The sequence below is a fragment of the Panthera tigris genome, chromosome B2, assembly GCF_018350195.1.
Source record: "Panthera tigris isolate Pti1 chromosome B2, P.tigris_Pti1_mat1.1, whole genome shotgun sequence".
NCBI lineage: Eukaryota > Metazoa > Chordata > Mammalia > Carnivora > Felidae > Panthera > Panthera tigris.
In genome coordinates, this window is record NC_056664.1 from 460,277 (window position 1) to 482,735 (window position 22,459).

Here is a 22,459-nt window from a genome sequence, read left to right on the forward strand (position 1 = left end):
ATGAATTCTCTGGCTGCCATTTCTTTCTGTTCTTTCTCTTGGGGTGAATTGCTTCATTTTGACATTTTGGGGAAATAAAAAATCAATAAAAGAAAAGATAAAAATTAAAAGAATTTTAAAAAAACAAAAAATTAAATAAAGAAAGCTGTATCCTAGGTGTGTTTTACTCCGCTTGTTGAAAAAAGCTTGATAGAATAGAGAAAAAAGGGAAAGGGAAAAAAAGGTAACAAATATTTAAAAATTAAAAAAGTATATATAACTGAATAAAATAAGATAAAATGAAATAGAATAAAAAATTTATAAAATTAAGAATAAAGTAAAAAATAGTAAATCAAAATAAAATTTTCTCTTTCTGTACTCAACCAAGAGGAAAAAAAGAAAGAAAAAAGAAAACAAAGCATAAACAGAAGCAAAGAAAGTGAACTAATATATGAACCAGCAAACAGAGTGAAACCTGAATGAAATTACATCTAGTTTCCTCTAGAACTGAAACTATGAGGCACTCTGTAGTCCATACCCTAAGCAGGTGGTGTGACTTGTGCTGGTCTCCTAGGGGATGTGCTTGGAGGGTGCAGTTGGGTGGGACTTGGTATAATGGCTGCGTTCTCCACCATGTGGTACTCCTTAGCTTACTGGAGTGGCCAGTGTGGCATGCATGTGTGTGTATGTGCATGTGCGTGTGTAGGAGACGTGGTAATGGCTTCACCCAGGTCCTTAGTCTCTGTCATAGGAACTTCGAACTCTCACCCACCTGTGATCAAGCACCCCTCCTTTGTCTCAGGCCTCCATCCGCTCCTCGCCTCTACCCTGTCCATGTCCAAGCTGCCTGCCAGAGTTCTCAGATGGGGTTGTTTCAAAACTCCACACTTCAGAGACACCTGTGGCTTAGACCTGTGCTTAGTCTCTGGGGGGAGGGTCTCGCTGAGCAATGGCTTGGTGCTGGCTCCCCCAGAAAATGTTCATGAGATCGCACAGCAGCAGAGGTTCAGAGATTTTGGCAAATCACAACACACAGTTGGCACCAGGTTTTGCCACACTTTGGTATCTTTGTCTTGATACCAGTAAATGTGGCCATTCTCTGGGGTCCACTGGGACCTTTGCCTGTGGGGAGGCCATATGGCCTCTACCAGGTGCTCTCCAAGCAGGAGAACCACTTCTCCCCTTGTGGCATACAGACCCTTAAGACCCTGCTATCTGCTCCTGGGGATTCACCCTGCTTCCTCACCAGAGCACCACCAGGCACTGAGCTCTGAAACTTCAGATTCCATTGTTTATAGAATCCTGGTGATATTGAAATCCTCTCTTTTCTTTCCTGTCTCTGGTTTTGGGAAACAGATTTCTTGTTCAGTCCCCTATGAGTGTTTTCACTCTTTCTCTCAATGTCTCCCCAACTTCTTTCAGGGGGGTGTTTTTCTTGCATGATTGATGCACCACACTCTCCCCTTTCCTTTTTCTTTCTCTGTCCTCGCTCTGCAAAAAAAAACTCCCTACCTTCCACGACTCTTCTCTCCCCAGTTCACCTCTCTACACCACATACCTGCCAAGTTCTGCAGCTCAAGTCATGTAGATTGTTGTGTTAATCCTCAGATCAGTTTCCTAGGTGTACAAAATGGTTTGGTGCTGATATAGCTGTGTCTCAGGGACAAGAGCAGCTCAAGGTCTCCATGCTGCTCTGCCATATTGATTCCTCTCCCTGAACCTCAATTTCAACAATATTTCTTATGATGTTCTTCCTGCCTTCAATTGTTTATAGTGTGTGTTATGGAAACAAATAGTTTGGTTAACTTAGGAAAAAAAAAACTAAACAATTACAAATAAAAAGCCAAATAAAATTTATTATTTGGCCTTGAATTACCAATGATCATTTTAGAATCTACTTTGTTTCCTTGAAAACAAATATCCTACCCAGTTTTTTTACTGTTTATTATTTTGACAATTTTAAGTATGTAGTGTAAACAAAGTTTTATCTTACATCTAAGAAATCCAGGTTTAACATTCTCCTTTATTTTGTGTGTGAATGCTTATAAATTCCAACATTTGAATCAGAGTAATTCAAACTTTTCATGGATCTGGAGAAATTTAGGAATGAGAAAGACCAATGGATTTTGATTTTATGAGCACCAACCCTATACCAAGCATTATTTACTTTACTCAGTGTTTTATTTCGTATTTCCTCTCTGAGTCATAATATGCTGCAATCATTATTATAATACTTAATTTATTTGGGTCATGAATGTTTGGCTCTATGCAAGTCTGGTGCATCCATATGATGGATGTAAATGTGGCCATTAGAAACCATATTGTAGAAGAGTGTTAATGACAGGAGGAATGTCATAATATGGTGTAGGATACAAAACTATAATCTTATCTCTATTTTGAATGTATGTGCATAGGAAAATGTTGGAAAGGTATATACAAAAAATTAGCACTCAGTGACATGAAGGATTAAGAGGATAAGAAGGACAAGGAAGCTTCTCAGGAAGAGACTCAAATGACCCCACAGCTCATACAAACTGTCTGATGGATATTCACCAACCATCTCCAGGACATGGTGGAGAGTGAGGAAAGGGGCCTGCCACTTCCCATGTGGGCTTTTAAATATTTACTTATTTTTGTAAAGATGTTCCTAATGTCCTGAAGAGATATGTCTCATAGGAAATTTTGAGTATGGGGGTTTCTGGTGATGATTGTTGCATGCCTCTGTGATTTGTTGTGGATGTTAAATGCTCAGTGTTTATGCTGATAGAGATGATGATTGTTTTACCTATCAAGCTATATTTTCTTGTTTTGCAGATTTCACTCTTGCACCATTTGAATAACACAATTTGTAGGCTTCTCATTCTCAAGAGGAAGAAAGATAAAACCAAACTCTGTTCAAATTCATTATCTTGGGATTCTCCAACCTAAATGATTCACAATTTTTACTCTTCACTGTCTTCTTTCTGACCCATATCTGTACTTTGGGAGGAAATATCTTCATTATCCTGGTGTCTGTGGCTGATCCACATCTACACACCCCCATGTATCATTTTCTGAGGAATTTGGCCTTTCTTGACATCTGCTACACCACCACCAACGTCCCCCAGATGACGGTGCATCTCCTGTCAGAGAAGAAGAGCATGTCCTATGGGGGATGTGGGGCACAACTGTTTGCATGTATTTTCTTAGAAGGATCAGAGTGTCTCCTCCTGGGGGCCATGGCGTATGACCGTTACATTGCAATCTGCAAACCTCTGCAGTACTCAGTGATTATGAACAGAGCCCTGTATGGCCGGTTAGCCAGCTCATGCTGGACTGGGGGTTCCTCAACAAGGGAGTGCACACTTCTGACCTTCTACCTGCCCTTCTGTGGCAACAACCAGATTCAGTATTTCTTCTGTGACATCTCCCCTTTGCTGATGTTGTCTTGTGGGGGCACTTCCGTCAATGATTTGGCATTGCTGTCCATTGGGGTCTTCATCGGGTGGGCTCCTTTCTTCGGTATCATCCTTTCCTACTTCTATATTATCTCTGCTATCTTGAGGATCCGCTCCTCAGAGGAGAGGCAAAAGGTATTTTCTACCTGTGCCTCGCACCTGGTCATTGCCCTTCTGTACTACGGTAGTGCCATCTTCACATACGTGTGGCCCATCTCAACATGGTCGCTGGAGAGAGACCAGCTGGTCTCTGTCCTCTGCAGTGTTGTCACTCCCATGTTAAATCCTGTCATCTGTACTTTGAAGAATAAGGACATCAGAAAGGCCTTGAAAGCGGTGGGAGAAAAGGTTGCAACCTTCACATTTCATTTCCCTTGAACTGTAGTGTTTACTTTTCTGTGATGATTAATAATAGAAAATTAGCTTCTTAGTGATACAATCTCATTGCTTCTTGCCAACATTTCTAATTAAAAGTTAATTTCAATGATTAAACAAAGGGGCAAAGTAAAGGGTTACTATATATTTTTGTACCCTTCCTATTCTTGAAACACTTGTGTCTTTTCTGTATGTTTGAAACTTTTTCTAAATAGTTTAAAAAGTTAATTTGAAGCTCATGGATATAACTACAAATATAATGCTTGTCTCCACATGTACATGATTTTTGATTATTTAACATCTGTGTCAAATATATTCTTTAGTTACTCTACTGTTCTTCCATTTTGCTTTTGTCCTATGGTGAACTATCTGTTGGCCTGCATTTCTGGTTCTTGCTACATTTGTCTCAAAGTCATTTTCTTTTGTCACCTTCCTTCTTATTTTCACTGTGCTTTCAAAATCTTGAGAAAATTTTCTCTCTAAGGATGTAGAAGTTCTCCTTGTCTTCATCACTGCCAATACATTTTTCTATTGAGACTACACAAATAATTATGTCTTAATTTAGTTTCCATAAAATGACTCATTCACTTCAATTTGGACAGCAATTTAATAAACATCTTAAATTCTGCATTATGCCTGAGGGATGTAGACCTCCACAGAAATGTGTACATCAGTATGAAATGGGTTCTCTTAAGTTCAGCTCTGAAGGGACATTTCAGATTTTTCGCTGACTGTGTAGAACAAATTCTGATTTATCTCCATTTGGAAAAGACCATGCCATAGTCTCTATACTCTTGTCTGTATTCTTCACCTCTAAATATGTGGCATGTTCCCATCTTCTTTAAGGAATCTCTGTAAATAACTCTACTTCTTTTTAACGTAAAAAAATGTTTATTTTTGAAAGCGAGAGAACACACACATGCGAGTGGCAGAGGGCCAGAGAGAGAGGGAGGCAGAGGATCCTAAACAGGCTTTGTATTGACAGCAGAGAGCCTGATGTAGGGCTCAAACTTACAAACCCTGAGATGATGACCTAAGCAGAAGTCAGACACTTAAGTGACTGGAGCCCCCCAGGTGCCCCTGAAAATAACTCTACTTTGTATGATCTGATGCTTCTGTGCTTCTTAGGTTGGGACACATTTTTATAAAAACAGCTTTGTACACACAATAAAATTCAGAAGGACAAAAATATCTTATTTTTTTAAAAATTATAAAATATTTGGTTCACCTGCTATTTAAATTTAAAACAGGGAACACAACATACATCTATAAAGAAAGGCAATTGCATGGATTTTAATTCAGATGTGAGGTGATATTTCAGTCTGGTTTGATTTGCATTTTCCTGATGGTTAGTAGATTAGATAGCTTATCATATACCTGTGGGTCATTTGTATGTCTTCTCTGAAAAAAAAAGTCTATTCAAGTCCTTTGCTAATTTTTAATTTTTTTTTTTTTTGCTACTGGGTTGTAGGGATTCCTTATATAGTTCGGATATTAACCCCTTATCATATACAGGATTTGCACATATTTTCTCCTGCTCTGTAGGTTGCCTCTTCCTTTTCTTGATTGTCTCCTTTGCTGGGTAGAAGCTTTTTAGTTCAACATAGTCCCACTTGTTTAGTTTTGCTTTTGTTTTTTTGTGCTTTGGTGTCACATCCAAAAAAATAATTTCCAAGGCCAATGTCAAGGGGTTTTCCCCTATTTTTCTAGTAGCAATTTTATGGTTTTAGGTTTTGTGTTTAAATTTCAATCCATTTTGAGTTGATTTTTGTATATGGTATAAGATATGGATCCAACTCCATTCAATTATATGTGGAGATCCAGTTTTCCCAGCAATTTTATTGCAGAGACTGTCCTTTACTCATTTGCTTTTATTCTTGGTAGAAGATTAGTTGACCATGTATGTGTGGGTTTATTTCTGGGCACTCTATTCTGTTCCATTGATCTATGGGTCTGTTCTTATGCCACTACCACACCGTGGTGTTTGCAAGAGCTTTGTAATGTAATTTGAAATCAGGAAGTATGGCACCTCTAGCTTTGGTTTTATTTCTCAATATCAGTTTGACTCTTAAGAGTCTGTTTTGATTTCATATGAATTCTAGGATTATTTTTTCTATTCCTTTAAAAAATGCCATTGGATTTCTAATAGGGATTACGTTGAATCTATATATCATTCTGTGTAGTATGAGTATTTTAGTATTATTTGTTTTTCCAAAGCATGAACATGGGATATTTCTCCATTTATGTCTCTTCTTCCATTTCTCTTGTCAATGTTTTATAGTATTTAGTGTGCAGATCTTTCATCTCCTTGGTTAAATTTATTGCTGAGTATTTTATTCTTTTACCATTGTAAATGTGATTGTTTTCTTAATTTCTTTTTCAGATAGTTTCTTATTAGTGTACAGAAGCACAACTTATTTTTGTATGTTGATTTTGTATCCTGCAAGTTTATTGAATTCATTTATTAATCCTAACACTTTTTTTGTGGGTGGCATTGTAGGTCTGTTTTGTTTTGTTTTGTTTTGCTTTACAAGATCATGTCATCTGTGCAGAGAAACAATTATACAGCTTCCTTTCTTATTTGGGTGCCTTTTATTTCTTTTTCTTGCCTAATTGTTCTGGCTACAACATCAAGTACTATGTTGGAGAGAAGTGGTGGGAGTGGGCATCCTTCTCTTGTTCCTAATCTTAGAGGAAAAGGACTCAATTTTTCACAGAAAAGTGTCTTTCATAGTTACTCCATATTTATCATTTCTGTTGCTCTTCATTTCTTCCTGGAAGTTCAAGTTTGCACCGGGACACGTGCCCATTTAGCTTGAAGTACATCCTTCAGCTTTGTTTTATCACAGGTCTCTCGGTGATGGACCCTTTTAATGTTCTTTTAAGGGAAAATGTTTCAATTCGCCTTCATTTTTAAAGAATACTTTGACCAGATATAGAATTCTGAGTTGACAATTTTTTTTCTGCCAACATTTTAAAATTGTAGTTCCACTGTTTTCTAGTCTCCATGGTGTATGATGCTAGGGCAGCAGTTACTTAAATCTTCTTACCCCGTATGCATTTTGCCATTAAAAAAAATCCATGTAGTGGCTTCATAATCACACCACCTCCCTCCCCCCCCCCACATAAATTGATATTTATGGGAATAGAAATATGGAGAGAATAAGTCTTTGGAGAGAAAAACCCCAAGACATTAATTCCCAGGATGCCACTGGGGAGGTTTTCCAAGATTTAGTCTGTTTGTTCTCTGGTTAGAATGAGAGATGAAATTTGCTGAGATTCAATCTTTTAGATATAAGCTGTTTGTAATAAAAATGGACATAAGAAGTTTTGAGCAGCCAGAACTGTCTCTGATAATTTAACCAGAGAGACATCTGATCTCTGAATTCTGAGCAGACATTATGTCATTGTAAGGTACGTGCAGAGAGAAGTACAGGGCAAAGTGGCTGAGAGAATGGTTTTCTGATGTTGGGTCAGGGTGCCTGGAAGGTGTGGGTGGGGATAACTGGGAACTCTTTGAATTTAGGCTGTGAAAATCAGAGTGGGACACACTAGGTGGCTCCCAGAACAAGTCATCAGCTGCGAAGCTTCAAACTCCCTAATCAATTTGTGTGTGTATTTTTTTACTTTTTTTGTTACAGTGTTTTTCAGAGTAGATTGTTATCAAGTATAGGTGTATGTTTTGATAGAATTTCTTAGTGTGTGTTTTACAAAGAGAGAAGATAAAGGGAAGAAGGAAGTGAGGGAGAAAGAAAAGAATTAACTGAGTAATGTCTTAATGTATGTGGCAGGTTCTAGTCCTAGCATTAGAGTTCTACATTGCACCTTGTGTCAGATAGTTACATAACTTTGCAGTAGTATTATTGTTAGTGGAGGATGGATGGTGTGACCATTCAGGAAAAAGGAAAATAATTTTCAGAACTATAGTATAATCATGTGTTTTCACATGGGTACATCTCAAATCCCTGATGTTTATCCTGGTTACAGTGTCCTTCAATCACATATGTGATTCCTGAGATGAACCCTCTTCCCTCTGCTACTAATAATTCCAGTGAGAATATTTCTCCTATTGTCCACATCCATGGAAAACAGCCCCTTGACTTTTGTGTCCTTTTGCTAATCATATAATTATTTAAAATTTAAAACTGTTTACTGATGCTAAATAATCACTAAGAATCACTAGTGTCCTTGAAGTCAGTTTATGATAAAGGTGATTTGCTAAAACAACAACTGGCCTTACGTGGTTAAAAACCATTTACTTGATTGCAAATATCCATTCCTGACTTTCTGTGTTGCTGGGGGCTCTGATAAAGTGGAGGAGTCCTTTGTGACATAGCATCACATTCAGGGGAATACTGCAGGTACATTGTAGATTACTGGACTTAGTAAAGCACAGATCTGACCTCTTTGGGGTAATTTTAATCGTTGACAAACACTGAACTGGTAATAATAATCTACTAGTTGATTCAATCAATATAGAGACAGCACCAAAAACAAAAATATTTCCAGTTCTAGATGCTGGGGGGTGCAATAGTGAATAAAATGGACAATAGTTTTTGTTTGTTTATTTGTTTGTTTGCTTTTGGAGCTTATAGTTAAGTTGAGGATGAAAGACAACATGTATGATAAAATCTAATGTACCAGTGTAGGACGAGTGCCATTGGTGACACCATAGCAGGGAAGAATGACACACTACGCTTTTCTCATTTTTTGGTAAATTAACACAGGGCAATCAGAGCAATCTACATTGAGGGAGTGCCTGTGGGGCAAAGACTAAGAGGTGTGGGGATTAGTTATGCAGATTTCACAAGTGTAAGAGTGCCCAGACCCGGACAGCTGTGCCTGGACCCTGAACTGAGTGTGATTGGTGTGTTCCAGGAACAGCAGTGAGCCGGGGCAGCTGAACACTCACAAGGGCAGTGGAAATAGACTCAGGTTAGTGTACTGACTTTGAATGTTTACTCTGATAAGATGGGAATCACTAGAGGGTGTAGCGCATTAGGCTTATATTTAGCAGAGCACTCCTGGATGCTGCTGAGAACGGCGGGTTGGGCAAGAGTAGAAAGACTGGAGCAATAACCCAGATGCCCGAGGAGGTGGCTTCACACCCAGGATCACCAAGCAGACAGGAAGAAAGGGACTCTGCACCTGTGTTCATGAAACACAGGAGGTTGCAATTTTCTGTTCAGTCCTTTCCAAAGTGTTGATATTCAAAGTTATGCTGCCTTCTAAAGGAAGTTGAGGCGTTTCACCCTTTTCTTTATTTGGAAGAATTTGTGTGAGTCGCTATTATTTCTTTCTTAACTATTTGGTAGAATTCGCCCGTGCAATATGGACTTGGTGTTTCCTTTTGGGGAAGATTTTAAATAGCAGCTCTGGTTTCCTATAGAGTTATCAATCACATTTCCTCTTTGTTACTGGAAGTTTTGTAATCCACTTTTGGTTTGAATTAATTTGTAAATTACATCTGCATTGTTAAGTTCATTGGCATGAAGGTGTTCACTATGACTTTTACATTGCACATTGACTTTCACTAATCTTTTCAAACTTCTAGGTTTTTATTTCATTGACTTTGCTCTGTTGTGCTCTTTTCTACTGTAATGATTCATGTTGTAATTTTTATTATCCTTTCCTTCTACTTTCTTCAGACTTTGGTTGCTGGTATCCTTCCTTTATCCATCTGGCTTCTTAAAATGAAAGTTTAAGGTATTGGTTTTCAATATTTTTTTCTTTTCTAGCATATGAATCCAAGGCCAAAAACTCCCCTCTATTTCTTCCTTTAGCTGAAGAACAAGAGCTTTGATATGTCTTATCTTCATTATCGTTCACTTAAAAATATTTTCTAATGCCTATTTCTCCTTTTATCTGTGAATTACTTGGTGTGTATTGCCTAACTTGAAGCATTTAGTGAGTTTCTAGATATCTTTTTAGTGTTTTCTAATCCCACCATAGTCAAAGAACAGTCTTTGGATGGTTCCATCTTTTGAAAATTTTGAAGCTTTTTTTTTTTAAAGATTTTTTTTTAAAGTAATCTCTACCTTCAATGCAGGGCTCAAGCTCACGACCTCACGACCCCAAGATCAAGAGTTGCACATTCCACCAACAGAGCCAGCCATTTTTTTTTTCTGGTAAAGACTCAACCTATGCTTGATTTTTTAAATGTTATGTGTGAAAATAATTTTAATTCTTTTCTTGTTTTTCATTCATGCATTGTACTCTATACAGTTTGAACATCCACAGGTCATAATCACTCTTGCTTTATATAGTATTTCTCACCTGTCTGGAGTCTGTTTTCCCTTGTGTGTGCCCAGATGTGCACCCATTCTGCAGTTCTCAGTCTCTTTCTGCATTTCCATTCCTCTGTCTAGTATCCCTTACTTCTTCCTCAAGAACTTCTTTTAGGGTATATTTAGTGTAGTGATGAATTCTCTTCGTTTGTGTTTTCTCTGCTTGTGTGTGTGTAAATTTTTTCTTGTTGGGTTAAGTGTTCTATATATGTTAATCAAACTTGTAAATGATGTTGTTCAGATGTTTATATTCTTACTGACTTCTTGGCTAATTCTTCTGTCTGCATACAGAGAGGTAGGTTAAAGCTTCTTATTCTGTGGTGGATTTGACTGTCTTCACTAGTTCTGTCACTTTTTGAAGTTGGGAGCTTACATTGGACTATGATATTTTGAACCAGTAATCAGCAGGAGACTCTCAGTGTGGGTGGGTAAGTATAAGTTTTTCCAATTCCTTAGGTCAAGGGCCCACTTTTCAGTTAACAGGGTGATGATTATTTTATTTTACAAACAGCAAGGGTTTCTTTGTTCTTATACTTCCTGTGCCTTTTCTCTCTTCCTCAGGGTTTATGCTTTGCCTTCTTCTAATTTTTTTTCCCTTGTAGAAATTCCTGCTAAGTGTGGAGCACTTTTCTTTTTGGGATAAAATATTTGGGGTATATTCAAAGTTCTCCCACTGTTAGGACTTCTCACTATTTCCAGTTTTTCTCAACTACATCAACAGCCCCACTGCCAGGCTGCAATCTTGTGATTACTGATCCTAATTGTGTGTTTTTATCCTCTCCTTACACAATATTTGAAGTTTCTGGGCTTTGCATCTCTTAATTTTACTGAAGATTTGGGTGGTCAGGAAGGTGCTGGTTTCCTGGGCCTTTTATGTATCTTAGAAGAAGAGGGAAAAAATCCTCACAAGGCTATATCTGCATTGCTTCCAGAACCTGGAATTATAAGCTCAACAATTCCCCTTACTTGTGTGTCTTAAATTTGCCCAAACTTGGATTCTAATATATTTGTGAGGTTATGGTCATGTCTCACATCTCCTACTTTAAAAAGTTCTCTTTATAGCTGCTTTTATTAATCTAATGTCATTTTACTACATATGAATTTATGAGGTATGTTAATCTTCAATTTTATTGTAAGTAAATTTAGCTTTACTGCCCCTAAATATTCTTCACATTGTAGCTCACTCCTAGGGTCTTCCAAATAGTAATCTTGCCTTACTTAACATCCATCATGTAAAATTAAAAATTCAGAAAAATTAACTCACTGTTATTGTTACATTTGCTCCCCAGGCAATGGAGAACGTCACTACAGTGAGTGAGTTTCTCTTACTTGGCCTGACCAGTGTTCAGGATCTGCAGCCTTTCTTCTTTGTGCTTTTCTTAATCATTTACTTGATAAGCTTGGTTGGAAATGGAGCTATATTGGTGATCATTATTTTGGAGCCCAAACTCCACTCCCCCATGTATTTTTTCCTGGGAAACCTTTCTTGTCTGGACATCTGCTATTCTTCAGTGACACTGCCCAAGCTGCTTCTAACCCTCTTGTCCACTCGCAGGGTCATATCTTTCCTAGGCTGCATCACTCAGCTACACTTCTTCCACTTTCTGGGCTGTTCTGAGGCCATCTTGCTGGCCATTATGGGCTTTGACCGATTCGTGGCCATCTGCTACCCACTTCACTATGCCATGCTCATGAACCACCAGGTGTGTGTCCTCTTGGCTGCCGTAGCCTGGCTCACCAGCTTCCTTTATGCTCTGATGCATTCTGTCCTGACTGCACGCCTGAACTTCTGCCACTCTCTGAAACTCCACCACTTCTTCTGTGATGTGAAGCCTCTCCTGGAACTGGCCTGTGGTGACACGCAGGTCAATCAATGGCTTATTTCCATCATCACAGGTGGGATTTCCATGGGTGCCTTCTTCCTGACTCTTCTCTCCTACCTCTATGTCGTTGGTTTCCTTCTGTTTGAGCATCAGTCCTGCAGCACACTTCACAAGGCTCTGTCCACATGTGCTTCGCACCTCATGGTGCTGTGTCTTTTCTATGGGCCTGTGGGCTTCACATACATCCGTCCAACCTCAGCCACTTCCATGGTTCAGGATCGGATGGTGGCTGTTATATACAGCGCAGTCACCCCAGTGCTGAACCCACTGATATACACTCTTAGGAATAAGGAAGTGTGGTTGGCTCTGAAGAAGATCTTCAGGAGGAAGTTTTGTTGAAAGACTGCCAGGAGCACCTCTGGGACTAACAGGGCGGACGTCTGATGTCCATTAAGAGTCATCCCTTCGTTGTGGTGAATGGTCTACTTGATTTGTTTTTCTCTCAGGGATTTGTAGCACTTGTCACTGTGTTCTGCACTTATTTATGTATAATCATTCTTGGTTCAGTATTTATTCACTGATTTACTTAAGAAATGGTCATTGAGCGTATGTTGTATCAGACAATGTAGTAGGGGCAGAAAACACAGGAGTGAGAAAAACTCCACAGTCTTGTGAAAATCGGTTTAGTGTAATGGGGACCACCCAACAAGCAAACCCGTAAGTAAACACGTAAGGATAATAGTATGGGATTGAGAACTAAAAGGAGGTAGGAAGGATGAGGAGCAAATGGGATGGGCACATATGATATAATAAAGAATTTATGTGCTCTCTGTCCTGAGTTTCTGAAATAGAGCTTCTAAAACTCTCAGAATTCTCCAAGTGACACAGTGTCTTTGTTATTCATAAACCACTTGGATCACACCTGGGCTTATGCTCATAAGATGACCTTATATGGGCCCCAAGACAGCTTCAGGATGGGGCTGGTCCTGCCAGAAACACCAACCATATGGCTAGAGGTTTGCAGCTTTGAGTCATGGTGATACAAACCTGACTTCCAGAGAAGAAGGAGGCTGGAGGCTGAGCTCAGCTACGTGGCCAGTCATTCTGTCAGTCACACCTGTATAACAGAACCTTAATAAAAAAGGATACCATGGCCAAGCAACCTTCTTTGGTTGGCACTGTACACTTTGAACATTGTGATGGTTATTTTTATGTGTCAACCTGACTGGGCTAAGGGATGCCCAGAGAGCTGGTAGAATGTTATTTCTGGGTGTGTCTGTGTGAGGGTGCTTCTGAAAGAGATAAGTGTCTGACCTGGTAAACTGAGAAGCTGAGCCAAGAAGGTCCCCCCACCCCCAACGAATGCAGATGGGCATCATACAATCCACTGAGGTCCTGATTAGACTGAAAAGATGGAAGAAGGGTGTATGTTGATATTGACCTATTATAACTAACCAATTCTTAGTGGGTAGAAACACCACATTTCCTTAGATATGTAATTAACAGAGTATCCATCAGACAAGATGCTATACCAGGCAGCAAGGTTGAAATGAAAATTAAGGGCATCTGACTTGTGTGGGTTGATGGTAATGGAAAATGGATCATAGGATCTCCAGTTCTCTGAGTTCTTTATCCATGTTGGATATTAACAGCTTATCAGAAATGTACAGAGCGGTAGCAGATGGCAGTGCAGCTCCAATGATGGATGGGCCAAAGGGGGGACACAGGACAGATTCTTGGGGGTTCTTCTTTTTTCCCCAAGTGGTGAAACGTCTCTGAGGTGATCCTTCTTAGCATCAAGCTGCTCTGGATGTGTAATGGGATGAGGCAGGTAAAATTATTCCTATGCTTTCCTATGTAGTTTGCTCAGTTAAGTTTTGGGGTAGTCAAAATTTACATGTTTGTGCTCCTAAGCCCCATGTTGTCCAAGGTCAGCTGTAAATGACAGACGCTAACAAGAGAACATAAAAGTCATCAAAACAACTTTGGGTTTTGAAAATGTAACCAAAAGTTGACAATCCTTTACCTAGATAAACCAAGAAAGAGAAGATTCAAATAAATACAAGTATAAATTAAAGGGGAGACAAGCTCGATACCACAAAAATACACAGAGACTTATGAACAGTTGTTCACTTTGGATAGCTTAGAAAAAAATGAAAAAATTCCTAAAAACACACCCTAATCTGAACAGATCAATAATGAGTAAGGAGATTACAGCAGGGTTAAAACCCTCCCCCAAAAGATCAATCAGCTCTACAGATTTCTGTCAAACACTTAAATAAGAAGTCATTCCTCCTCAAATTATTCTAAGAGAAGGGAACACTTCAAAACTCATTTCATGGGCAAGCATTAACCTCAACCAAAGCCAAACAAGTTACAGGCCAATATCCCTGATAAATACATGGATTTCCTCAGTAAAATACTAGAAAATGGGATTCAACAGCATTTGTAAAGGATCATAGAGCATTATTAAATGGGATCAATCCCTGGACTGAAAGAGTGGTTCAAAATACACAAATCAGTAAATGTGATGCACCACATTAACAGAATGAAGGTTTAAAACTGTATGTTCATCTCAGTGAATAAAGAAAATGCATTCAACAAAATATAATATCCTCAGATCAGACTAGGACTTCAATATTCAGGTGAATACCTGATAGTGTATTACTGGAAGGTGATGTCATCATACTGTCCACTAACAAAAAGAAATCAGGGATAAGTAGATGTATGAGTAGATAAGAAAAAATGAAAACAATCAGCATGAAAATGGACAACAGAAACCTAACCTCAGTTATTAGTATTTATTGAACAACTGGCCACAGACTATTGTCACCCTGCTTGGTGCGACACAAGACTGAAAGCATTACTCAGAGTCCAGATGGTTTGAAATGATGAGAGGCTGGAGGGACTGCACCAAGAAAAACTTCCTTAAGCAAGAGAGGGCTGGGTAGCTCTCTTGTATTTATTGGGGAGTGAACAATAGTATGTGGAAATGAGAGGAGAAACATAAGTTAATAAATCATGTGAGACATACCATGACTTAACTATGTGAGTGTCTATGCATATACATTGGCAAACTCACGAAGAATGCATTGGGCAAAGTAAGGGGTAAAGGTGGACTCAACCTTCCTTAGTAACCTGAGCATTTCATCCTGGAAAGAAAAACCCTTCTGCTTCTTCCAGCACGTCTTGTGTTCCCTTGGTTGAGCAGGTACTGTGTTCAGCACGTGCTGCATTCAGCACGCACTGCTCTTGCCCTACTTTATCTCTCCTGTCCTCTGTACTCCCACAGACTATATGAAAAACATACAATGTTCATGGAGAACATTTCCAGAATTTAGTAATTCAGGGAATTAGAAACCATAAAAAATAAAATTTCAGATTTGGAAAACAAACAAATAACCACAACGACAAGAAACACTAGAAATTCCAGAATGGAAAATTTTAAGAACTCAAATTAGGAGCTGAGCAGATGGATTTAATAGCAGATTAGACATACCTGTAGCAAAACTCAAGGAACTGGATGTCACCGAGAACAAAGTGCAAAGAATGTACTGCACACGGAACAAAGAACATGCCTTAAGCAAAATTTGAAGATGGTGGTTAAAAATATGCCAAACTGGGGGTACCTGGGTGGCTCAGTTTGTTAAGTGTCCAACTTCTGCTCAGATCATGATCTCATAGTTTTTGTGAGTTCAAGCCCCGTGCCAGACTCATGTTGACAGCTCAGAGCCTGGATCCTGCTTTGGATTCTGTGTGTGTGTCTCTCTCTCTCTTCCCCTCCCCTGCTCTCTCTCTCTCTCTCTCTCTCTCTCTCTCTCTCTCTCTCTCTGTCTCAAAAATAAATAAACTTAAAAATATTCCAAACTTGAAAACATTAATCCCTTCTTAAAAAGCCCAAGTAAACCCAGGCATGACAAATAATAAATTCTATACACAAACATATTATCTTGAGATTGAAGAAGAGTGTGGCAAAAGAAAACTTAAAAACAAGAACAATAACCTGCAAAAGAACCATAGGAAGATTGAAAGATGATTTTTTCAAAAGTAACAACAGACTAGATTATTTTTAAGAGAGGAAAATAATACCTTCAGTGGGTGAAAAAAAAGAACTAGAATCCTAGAATGTTCTACATAATGCAGTATTCTCAAAAATGAAAGTTAAATAAAGACAATTTCAGATAAATACAAGTTGACATCTCACTAGTAGCAAACAGGGCAGAAAATGATCACAAGTGGATGGTTTCTAAGTAGGATGAGAGAATCAAGAATTTAAATATATTGGTAAATCTAAATGAATATGTACTGCATAAAATAATAAAGGCAATATGCTGTGAAGGTTGAATTACTTATAGAATTAATATCCGTTACAGCAATAGCCTTCTCCTGTTGGGAGAAGGTAAGTGGAATTAGAAGGTCCCAAAGTATTGTGCTGGAGGGGGGTAAAATACCAACTAACAACTGAGTTTTATCAACCAAGGATGCGATTTTTTGTTTAAGGCATAACCACCAATGACCAGGTAAAGAATGTATAGCTTCTAAATTGATAAAGGTTGTAAATAATTCAAAGTCTATAAAAAGAGAGGAACAAAGGAAAGAAAAGGACATAGGACAAGGGACAGAAAGAAAATACAAAATGAGATAGTAGATTTAAACTCCCAAATACCAGTTCTTACTTTAAACTTAAATGGATGACGTACTTCAGTTAAAAGGCCAGAGTGTCAGGCTGGTAGGAAAAAATCCCTGACAAGTTGATGTTGCTTACAGGAGCTACATCATCCCAAACAGAAAGGTGCAGAAAAGCTAAATGTAAAAGAAAATGAAAGTTATATCATGCAAATATTAACAAAAGGAAAGGTTGTATATCTATATTTATAGCAGAACACAATTTTTAGGAAAATGGCATTATCAGAATGTGATGGTTATTTTTATGTGTCAACTTGACTGGGCCATGGTTTTCTCAGATAGCTGGCAAAATATCCAAATATGCTGGATGTTTCTATGAAGGTGTTTTTGTATGAGATTCACATTTAAATTGGTAGACTTGTAAAGTAGACTGACATCTGTAATGTGGGTGGGCCTCATGTAACCAGCTGAAGGTCTGAAAAGAACAAAAGGCTGACTCTTCCTAAGCAATAGACTTCTCCTGCTTGAGAACCACTGAATGGGGATATCAGTGCAAACTGCTGGCTGTCAGACTTGAACTGGGTGCAGGTTGTGGACTCGATGGCCTCCATAATGACGCTGGCCAATTCCTTATGAAAAATTTCTTGATGGATAGATAGATAGATGATAGTTATAGAGGTGATAGATTATCAATAGATAGATGATAGATAGGTGATAGATTATCAATAGATAGATGATAGATAGATGGGTAGATAGGTGACAGGATAGATAGATGATAGAGACATATAAAATAATAACACACACACACACACACACACACACACACACACACACTCACTCTCTGTTCTGATTCTCTGGATAACCTTGATTCATGCCCAGGGATAAAGAGGATCACTAAAAATCAATGTGTATTAATTCATCTGTAAAATGAAACAATTCTAAAGTTGTATGCTCCTGTTTTTAAGTGGCTTCAAAATATATAAACAATCTACAACACCGATATCGAATATACATAGATTTACAATTACATGGTGAAAATGTTACATTTCACTCAGTAACTGTTAAGACAAGCAGACTAAAACGAGTAAAGATTAAAATTTGAACTATAATTACAGATGAGTTCATCATGATCATCATAGGACATTAAATTCAATGTTTCAGAGTATGTGTTTTTCAAAAGGCACGTGGAATATTTGTAAAAATTGACTATACATTAGACCATTAAAAGTTTTAACAAACTCAGAGAATTGAAGGCATTCAATATGTTAAGTTAGTCATCAACAACAAAAATAAAATATTTATTTAGGAATTAAGGGCTACATTTCTAAACAATGCATGGGTTAATATAATATTGCATTGGAAATTAGGAAACATTTTGGAATGAGAGATAAATGACATTTCAAGTTACTGGATTCTGTTATGGGTGTGCTCATGAGGAGTTTATAGCCTTACATACATATATTAGAATTGAGGAAAAACCAAAAATGTATGATGTAAATATCCATCTCAATGTGTTAGACAGGAAGAGGAAATCAAACCTAAAGAAGGTAGAAAATTTGAAAGAATGAATATAAGAATAAAAATACTAACAATTAAAGTGAAGTGTTAGTTTTTTCAGACATCCAGTTAGGAATGAATAAGTCACAGGGTAAAAGGCACAGGGTAGGGAATGTGTGCGTGATGCTGTAACAGTGATGTCTGGAGACAGGTGGTGGACACAGCATCATGTGTGAGCCTGTCAATCACCATGCTGTGCACCTCACAATAATGGAATATTGCGTATCAACTGTACTCAAATTTTTAAAAAAAGCTAATAAAATTTACAATCCATGGCAAGATTGATCAGTGATAGTGAGGGAAGTCAGGATAATCAATATCAGGAATGAAGAATGCTTCTGCTCACATAAGGAGCATGCAGGTTGCTTCCAGGGTGGCAATAGTGTGCCCAGCAGTAGCAGGGGTATACACACAGGTACTCAACCCCCTGAACTTGTCTGACCCCTTGTCTTTCCTCTGCACATATGGCGGCTGATCTGTGACCAAACAGAAGAATCCATCTCTCAAAAATGGCGACAGTGTTGTTACAACAAAGGAAGTGGGGGCTTTCCTACCTTCTCTCAGTTGGCACCCAGAAGAAATACAAGATGTAATGAAAGAAATCAATGTACCACTGATTTGCCAGAAATTTTACCATGATGATTATAAAAATGAAAGACACAGAGTGTAAAGGCAGATCCACAGGTAACTCTGAGTTTTTCAACAAGGCCGATAATGGTTAGACGGCACCAAGGCAGAGTCACATCTCACACTGACAAGCTTAGGGGAAGTGTTACTGCTGGAAGAAGATTGTGGAATCATCACACAGGCAGAGACTGATGGAAATGCAGAAGTCTGTAATGAAGAATTAATAGAGATGATGGTTTGGAAATAAAGTATTTTCAACTCATCCTCCTTCCCATTAGGATAAAATTCAATCTTTTACTTACCTCTTACAAAATAATTTCATTCCAAACACACAAGCTAGCTTCATGAATTATTTGACTGGTGCCCTGTCCCCAACTGATCAAGCTAAAATGAGTCTTACACAGCTTTAAATATAAGAAAGCATGTAGTGGACTCTTTAAAATCATGTTTGCCAATAAATATTACACTGTTGAGCTGGCCCATTTTTCATGCCCACATTTATTTACTTATTTTCAATATATGAAGTTTATTGTCAAATTGGTTTCCATACAACAGCCAGTGCTCATCCCAAAAGGTGCCCTCCTCAATACCCATCACCCACCCTCCCCTCCCTCCCACCCCCCATCAACCCTCAGTTTGTTCTCAGTTTTTAAGAGTCTCTTATGCTTTGGCTCTCTTCCACTCTAACCTCTTTTTTTTTCTTCCCCTCCCCCATGGGTTTCTGTTACGTTTCTCAGGATCCACATAAGAGTGAAACCATATGGTATCTGTCTTTCTCTGTATGGCTTATTTCACTTAGCATCACACTCTCCAGTTCCATCCACGTTGCTACAAAGGGCCATATTTCGTTCTTTCTCATTGCCACGTAGTATTCCATTGTGTATATAAACCACAATTTCTTTATCCATTCATCAGTTGATGGACATTTAGGCTCTTTCCATAATTTGGCTATTGTTGAGAGTGCTGCTATAAACACTGGGGTACAAGTGCCCCTGTGCATCAGTACTTCTGTATCCCTTGGGTAAATTCCTAGCAGTGCGCTTGCTGGGTCATAGGGTAGGTCTATTTTTAATTTTTTGAGGAACGTCCACACTGTTTTCCAGAGTGGCTGCACCAATTTTCATTCGCACTAACAGTCATGCCCACATTTAACAATTGTGCCTTGTTGGGCAGTTTTATTTGAAAATGAAAAAAAAAAACTTATTCAAATGAGTTAATTTGTTAGTATAAAATTTCATATCTGGTTCATTAAAAATAAAGGAAACAAATGTAGTTTAGGATCTGAGGGAAAAATGAATGTCAAAATTTTTGTATAGTGGTTTCTTTACATCTCGGTGTGCATTTATCACTACTGGTGATTTTTAAGCTTGTCTGGTGTGCCTACCCCATGTTGGGCTAGCATCATCTGCACTGAACAACAAGAAACTGAAATTTAGGGGCTCCTGGGTGGCTCAGTTGGTTAAGCGTCCGAACTCAGCTTGTCATGATCTCATGGTCCATGAGTTTGAGCTTTGCTTTGGGCTCTGCGCTGATAGCTCAGAGCCTGGAGCCTGCCTCGGATTCTGTGTGTCTCCCTCTCTGCCTGTCCCTCCCCAACTCATGCTCTGTCTGTCTCTCTCTCTCAAAAATAAATAAACATTAAAAAATTAAAAAAAAAAACAAATTTATGTCATTTCCAAATTATAATTGCTCTTTTCCCCCAATTGAAAAATATAAGGCACTGTTATGAACAACTTTATGTCAACTCTTTTGAAAATTTGCATAAAAAAACAACCTAACTTACCAAAGTTGACACAAGAATAAAAAAGCTGGAGTCATGCATTCATCATAGAGCTTTGGATGAATTCACTCTGTAATTGTAACTTTCCTATAAGAAAAATCAGGTGGTTTTCCTGGATGGTTTTATTAGATAGTTTTATTGGCAAATTCCATAAAAAATAAAATAAAATTATGCCAATCTTACCAAGTCTTCCATAGAATAGAAAAAGTAAGAAGTATCTGTTAAGCATTCAATGAAACTATTAGAACATTCATGTAAAAACCAGCAATAATATTACAAGAAATAGAACTTGCAGGCCTATATCAACCAGGAACATCAAAGTGAAAATCCTGAACAAAATAGGATCACATCGATTCCAGTGAAAATACACATTGTGGCTAACATTGCCTTCCTTCAGGTATTTAAAGTTGATTTAATAGTAACACTCTATCAGTGTGATATATTATGTGGATGCAAAAGAAAGAAATATAATATATACTGATATGCATAGAAAAAGCATGCGATAAATCCAATGTTTATTCATTATAAAAAAACACAATTCATGGAAATCTAGGACTAAGAGAGAACCTCCCTAAACTGATAGAAAATCTCTACATAATACCCACAGAATACATGGTTTTTGATAGTGAAATTTTGAAAGGGAAGGATTTCTGCTAACAATACTTCTGTTCTACATTATACTGACGATCCTAACGAGTGAATTAAAATAAAAAAAAAACACAACATTTTTAAAGATTAGGTAAGCAATTATTCAAAAATTATTTGAAAATCTAGGGGGAAAAGGTCTAAAATATTATTGAGAGTAAATTAAAAACATAAAAATGGAGTGATAAACCATATTATGCATTGAAATATTTAATGATGTCACCTTCCCCCCAATTTGTATAGATTCAATTCGAAGTCTCAGTATTTTTGTGATATCTGAAAATAAAATAAAATTTGTGTGGGAAAAAATAAAAAATAAAAAAAATAAAATTTGTGGTAATACAAATGGCCACGTATTACTAAGTCTACAATTTCATGTTCCAAGCTTATCCACTAGCTACATGTTTACAATTTTTTAATGTTTATTTATTTTTGAGAGAGGGAGAGGGGGAGAGAGAGAGAGAGGGAATGCAAGAGTCTGAGACATGGCTCCTTCCTCAGCCACCCACGGTTTCTTTTGGCGTTATCTTCCCCGTGAACTTAGATGCCCTAAATGTTTATACTACTGGCTTTTATATAATTCTCCAGCTTTTACTTCCATTTGAGACAAACAACATTCTTTTGTGTAATTTTTTTTTCTCTTTGCTTTTTCAAAAAAAATTTACATTTATCTATTTATTTTGAGAGAGAGAGAAAGAGAGAGAGCACAAGCAGGGGAGGGGCAGAGAGAAGGAGAGAGAGAATCCCAAGCAGGCTCCACACTGTTAGTGCAGAGCCTGACATGGGGCTCGATCCCATGAACCATGAGATCATGACCTGAGCCTAAACCAAGAGTTGATGCTGGACTGAGCCACCCAGGTGCTCCTGAATTTGTTGATTTTCTTATGAAGCATTTAGGGCACAGCTGAGCATGTACCTTCCATACAAACTGTTCCTTAATTATGCACTTTGTAAATATGGACAATATATATTACATAAGTTGCCAACTATATCTGTACTAATTTTTCTGGGTTAACATGGCTTCCTTCAATTGTAGATTTTTCAAATTTAAAAAAAAGATTCGAATGTTACTTTTATTAGTTATACTCATGAGTAAAAAGTTACCCTAAAATTTAGCAGCTTAAAATAAGAAATGGTTATTAACCTCAAGATTTTTAGGGATCAAAAATCTGAGTACAGCTTAGCTGACTGCCTGGGAATCAGCCAGCTGCAATAAAGATGTGTCAGCCACAGCTCAGCCATCTCTGGGCTCACGTGGCCAGCTGCCAGGATCCTCAAGTCCTCACTGGATGTTAGAGCCAGTTATATGCTGTGTGGCAAATT

The 22,459-nt window shown here is 38.0% G+C and overlaps 3 protein-coding genes across 3 annotated transcripts in view; all 3 read left to right on the plus strand.

Moving 5' to 3' along the window:
• Positions 1 to 22,459, plus strand: part of LOC102959787 (olfactory receptor 2H2-like) — a 258,157-nt gene that overhangs the window by 136,791 nt on the left and 98,907 nt on the right. The window lies entirely within an intron of this gene.
• LOC102958942 (olfactory receptor 5V1-like) lies at positions 595 to 3,794 on the plus strand. The gene is given in 2 exon segments (XM_042985388.1): positions 595 to 657; positions 2,832 to 3,794. Coding segments are annotated over 2 exon segments (1,026 nt in total).
• Positions 11,225 to 13,774, plus strand: LOC102959218 (olfactory receptor 12D3). Its single transcript, XM_007085924.2, has one exon. The coding sequence runs from the start codon at positions 11,371 to 11,373 to the stop codon at positions 12,298 to 12,300; it is 930 nt and encodes a 309-aa protein (XP_007085986.1). The 5' UTR covers positions 11,225 to 11,370; the 3' UTR covers positions 12,301 to 13,774.

What these genes read in the sequence shown, in the direction of transcription:
- LOC102959218 (XM_007085924.2), top strand. Translation starts at nt 11,371, where the DNA reads ATGGAGAACGTCACTACAGTGAGTGAGTTTCTCTTACTTGGCCTGACC.